The 5005-nt window shown below is 66.1% G+C and overlaps 2 protein-coding genes across 3 annotated transcripts in view; one reads left to right on the forward strand and one right to left on the reverse strand.

Moving 5' to 3' along the window:
* Positions 1-5005, reverse strand: part of LOC113213107 (protein Wnt-5b-like) — a 46954-nt gene that overhangs the window by 36365 nt on the left and 5584 nt on the right. The window contains exons 1-2 of one of the 2 annotated variants that reach the window (XM_052268022.1): positions 1955-2074; positions 1486-1863 (exon numbers count right to left, since the gene is read on the reverse strand). The exons of the other annotated variant lie outside the window; for it this stretch is intronic. Of the exons in view, the coding sequence (XP_052123982.1) occupies positions 1486-1772 (287 nt within the window). The 5' untranslated portion in view covers positions 1773-1863; positions 1955-2074. Of the gene's footprint in view, positions 1-1485; positions 1864-1954; positions 2075-5005 lie in introns of those variants that run through there. 2 annotated transcript variants of the gene reach the window in all.
* Positions 1-5005, forward strand: part of LOC113213104 (uncharacterized) — an 11083-nt gene that overhangs the window by 989 nt on the left and 5089 nt on the right. The window lies entirely within an intron of this gene.

A 5005-nucleotide genomic window follows, 5' to 3' on the forward strand; every position in this document is an offset into this window, starting at 1 on the left:
GGGGGGGGGCACAGGCACAGAGGGTAGACGACGACGACGACGGCGTTGACGTCGTGAAAGGATACAAAAGCTTCTCCCCTCACTCAGCCTGTGAGGACAGGGAGTCCCATGCAGCCTCCCCCTTCCCTCCTCCTCCTCCGCCGCCGCCGCCGCCACACCACTCGCCGCAGCCACTCAAAGGTCCGCTAAGCCCACCTTAATGAGCGCTGCTTAGGGGAGGAAAAAAGAGTCCAATTATCTGTCCACGCCGCCGCCGCCGAGGGCCCCAAAGGACAAAGTGGAGGACGGCGCCCGGCCCCGCCCCCTGCCGCTTCCCCACCTCAGACATCCTTAAGGCGGCCCCGGGCCCGGGCGCGGGGCTCGGATGATTAGAAACACGCAGCAATATAACAACAGCGGGTGTGCAAGCCAAGCAGGCGGGCATCCAGGCGGGGATAACGCGCGCGGAGGGCCGGAACTCTCCCTCTCCCTACCTCTCTCTCTCGCACCCGCGGAGCCACTCGCTGAGCTGCCCCCTATGCCCTTCTCTCTCGCACCCCATCGCGGGGGTGGTGGCGCCTCCGCGCGCGGGCCGCACCGCGCTCTGCTAACGTGTTGGGCCGCTTTGATGTGGCTTTGCTATAAGGGGCTCGGCTGGTCTCTTGTCGGACGGTGATCCGCGAGCAAGCTCCTCCAGCCGGGGCGCGGCGCGTGTAATTCACAGAAAGGAGGAAGACGGAGAGAGGTAGAGAGAGAGAGGGGTGAGGGGAGGGGGGCTGGATGGAAGGGGTTTTTCATCAAAAGAAGTATAGCCGCGGAAGGAAAACACCCCCCGACAGCAGTGCGGCGCAGCGACTAGACACGAGGGAGGCCACCCCATCTCTGTCCGCGAGCGAGCTCCTTGCCATCTCTCTCGCTCTCGCTCTCTCTCTCTTTCTCTGTCTCACGCGCGCGCACGCACGCGAGAAACACACACTCGTGATTTATCGTGCTTGTCGCCGGGCATTGTAGCAGGGCACGACGACGGCGACGGCGTGCGCGTCCGCGATCTCACGCGGGGACGGACGGGGAGGTCAGGGCGCTGCTGCTGGGGCCAGAGACACACACACACGCACACAGGGGCGCAACACACACACACACACACGTGCGTGTTCACTGGTGCACAGTAGACGACGATGCGCAAGAGTGCGGAAAATAATAACGAGCGGCTTGCCTACGCTCAGCGGCAGTGAGTGTCTGTCTCGCTCAGGCCGACTCCGCTGCCGGCCGCGGCCGCCCCTGCTGCTGCCTGTTCTCCTCTCCTACAAGTATAGCAGCGCTCCCTCCAGTATAAAGTGGTGGACGCGGATTGGTGACGGTGCCATGCGAAATACACCGGGTCTGAGGAGGACCCGGGCCGGCAGCAGAGCAGGCGGGTACGATGGGCACGTGACGCGTGGGCTGGGCGTGCCCGCGGTTGCCGGAGCAGGGAGGCGAGCACGCCGACGTCGTGTCACCGGTACTCACATCCAGCTGTGGCCGTGGTTGTAGGCCGTCCTCTCCCTGTCGCCACGCTCCGGCCGGTCGGGGCGCTCGGGACGCTCATGCCGCTCCAGCGGGCGCTCAAGCGGCCTGTCCAGCGGCCGGGCGCCCTCCTTGGTGACGTTGCCGACGACGGCGAGGGCGGGTCGTGGCTGCAGCAGGGCCGTCTGCAGCAGCAGCAGCGAGACGCAGGCCGCCGCCACGGCCGCCGACGTGGAGGCGGGGGCGGCGAGGGCGCCCACCATGCCCGTGGAGCGCACGCCGGCCGCCATCGGGGACGTGCAACAGCGGTGGCCTCGGGGGGCCTTCAGCAGCGCCGAGCGGCGGCCTCGCGGCCTCGGGCCCTGGGGGCCCTCATCATCACTGTAATCCACACGAGCACTGCACTGGCACTGCACTGGCACTGGTAATCCACACAGGCGTCGGCGTCGGCGTCGCGAGCAGCGCGGTGTACCTGGCGGACGCGGGTCCACACACTCACACACACTCACACACGGGGCCGATCTGACGCGACCAGAGGTTCGGCAGCGACTGACTCCACTCTCCACTCGGCCGCCGCACCGCGCCGCTCCTCTTGTCCGTAGCGCTCTGGAGAAGCGTGGCGGGGCGGGGAGCGGAGTCGGGGCGTGGCGGGGCGCGGCGGCGGGGAGGGGAAGGCCAGCCAACCCCTCTTCACGCAGGCGGCTCCACGGCGCGCCCGGGATCCTGCTGCCCCGCTCCCACCGCTCCCCTCCTCACAGTACCTGCCGCTCCTCCTCCCCGCCGCCGCTCCCGCTCCTTTGTCGCTCAGGGCCCTTCGCCGGCCCCGATACACACCGCGCCCTACACTCCGCTGCGGCCCTTATTTGTTGTTTTTAGCGGGCGAAAGGCATAATTTATAGGCGAGCCGAGTGGGCGGTTCGGTTTGGACAATGCACCGCCGCCGGGGGCCGCGGGGGAAGTCCTCTCCGGCGGGGAGGCGAGCGGAGGTGCGGCGCGCCCGGGCCCGGCCGGGGCCGCGCAATCTGCTGCAGGCTCTGCACGGCCACGGCCAGCACGGCAGGGCCGAGCGAGGAGCGCGCGTCGCTTCGTTTTACGACTTGGTGGTAGTGCCGCGCCGTGGCGGAGCAGGGCAGCGCAGCGCGGCCGACAAACGTGTGCGTAAACGTCAGTGCTCACGTCGACAAGCGCAGCGAGCGCGCGCGCGCCGTGCCCGGCCGAGGCTGGCCGTCCTGCGCGTCCCTCTCTATCTCCCTCACCGTCGTGTCTCACTTTGCTCTCCGGCAGGACCATCACGCCGCCGCCGACGACGACGATTTCATCAGAGCGCGCGCGGCAAAGGAGTGGCGGGGCGGGGTGGGTCGGGGCTGAGATCGCTTATTCGCAGCGCAGAGCGCTCAGGCAGTCCGGTTATTGGCAGCACACGTGAGCCTTCCGCAGCAGCAGCAGTGGAGCGGGCGGCGGCGCGGTGCTAATGATATCAGATTGTAGTATTGGATGTCGGGTCGCTAATATCAGTCCGCATCGGAGAGTGCTCCGGGGCGCGGTCTGGCGTGGCTGGGGCGTGGCGGGGCCGCGGGCTTACCGTGGAGCACTTACACGACCGCCATGACCGCGATGCAACAGTAGCGCAGCGCGCGGCCTCAAAGGGCTCGGGGCGGAGCCTATACACGCTGCGCTGCCCTGCCACGCAGCCCGAGGGCGTCGCCTCGTCGGCCAGGCGGTGCGCAGCGCTTGCAGCAGCAGCAAGACAAGATATCCGGGCAGGGCTGTTCAATGTTGCGTGAAGCTTTGTGCGCCTCGGTGCAACAAGGATGGCGATGATGATAATAACATTAATAGCAGCGGCGATGGGGCGGGGCGGGGCGCTGTACAGCCGCGCGGCGGATGCGTTCGAAATGCGCCATCCAATTTGGAGTACTCGGACGCCATTGCTATGAGCGAGCGGGATAAAAGGAAAGGGACTCCTCTCTCAGATCTGGCGCTCCCCGCGCTCGCGTGACCGGGATGAGTCAGGGGAGGCAGGCGGCGGCGGATGCTGGAGTGTGTGGACCCGCGGCCAAGCAGGTCCGGCGGGAGACCTCCTGCGCGCTCCCGCGCCGCGTCCCGCTAAGCGATGTTAATCCGATTGCTCCTGCTGATCATTCGATCCGGGCGCCGCCCTGCTTGGAGCGGGGCGCCGCCGCCGCGGGGTTCGATCCCCTCTTGCGCTCAAGTTCCCGCGCGCGGCTGCTGCGTCGCGGAGGACGCCATCGTCGCCGTCGTCGCCGCGCCGTGACTCTGATAGGGATAGAGAGATCCTGGACTAGGAAGTCAGTCCTCCCCGAGGGAGAGCAGTACACGAGCACCCTCGGCTCGCCCTCGGCCTGGGACAGACAGACAGCTGTCAGCGCCGGCCGAGTGAGAATGGCAATCAAACACAACACAAGCGTTGCGCAGCCGAGGGGAGCGTCCTCCCCCCGCCTCTCAGGTGACCGATGTCGCGTGGCGACCGCCGCCGCCGCCGGAGCACCCTCGGCGACAAAAGGACAAAACGGGGGGATGAGAGATTTGGTGGGTGTGGCCCGATCCGGGAACACGGAATCCGGGTGTCAAGTGACAAAGACAAGCTCCCTGAGCCTGCTGGACTCCTCCCCGCCCCTCCCCCGGCCAGGCCACGGCCACCCCGCGCCGCCGCCGCTGGTCAGGTCATCAGGTCCCTGGTCCCCCCCTGCAGGCGTCCCCCACATCGTTCCGGGGTGATGATGTTTCCAATACTGGCGGGCGGCGAGGCGAGGTGAGCGCTGATGCAGGAAATCGTTAACAAGTTACACGGAGTGAATTACTTGTCAAGGTCAACAACGGCCCTGGCCCGGACACACCAAAAGGCACCGACAGCCGTGTGAGTGTCTGGTTTTGTGTGTGTGTGTTTGTGTGAGTGTGTGTGTGTATGTGTGTGTGCGTGCGTGAACGCCGAAGGAGGACGGATCGGGACGGATGGGCGTAGCGACACGTCTGATTGAAACACATACACTTGTGGCGGAGATATCTGATATGTGAACGATAGAGAGAGAGGGTAAAGCGCAGCCCGAACGAGTGCGATAGAGAGACAGAAAAAAGTAGGAGGGAGGGGAGAGAGAGGGAGGGTGACGTCTTGTAAACCTCTCTCGCTCGCACTGGAACAGGTTTCCTTGGAGCCATCTCTCTCTCTCTCCCTGCCTCGTCTATCTCGGCCTCTCTCCGTCTTGGCCGCGGACGCCGCCCTCGCGCTGACACCCGTACGGATTGCTCGCCGTCGCGGAGCGCCGCGGACGCCGCGCTGACGGATTGGGAGGATAGCCGTGTATGTGTAATTGGAAGCAGCCGTGCGATTCCGGAGATCGTTCAAGAGGGGCTCTCCTATACCCCTGCCCTATGAGTGCAACAAGGACGGAGCTATACGGGAGGAATAGGAGAGCCTCTCTTGAACGATCTCCGGAATCGCACGGCAGGTACCGGAACGGCAGCGACGAGCGAGGGGACGAGAGATGGTTGCTGGGAATGGGGG

Source organism: Frankliniella occidentalis, unplaced genomic scaffold (genome assembly GCF_000697945.3).
Source record: "Frankliniella occidentalis isolate FOCC.00 unplaced genomic scaffold, Focc_3.1 Scaffold63, whole genome shotgun sequence".
NCBI lineage: Eukaryota > Metazoa > Arthropoda > Insecta > Thysanoptera > Thripidae > Frankliniella > Frankliniella occidentalis.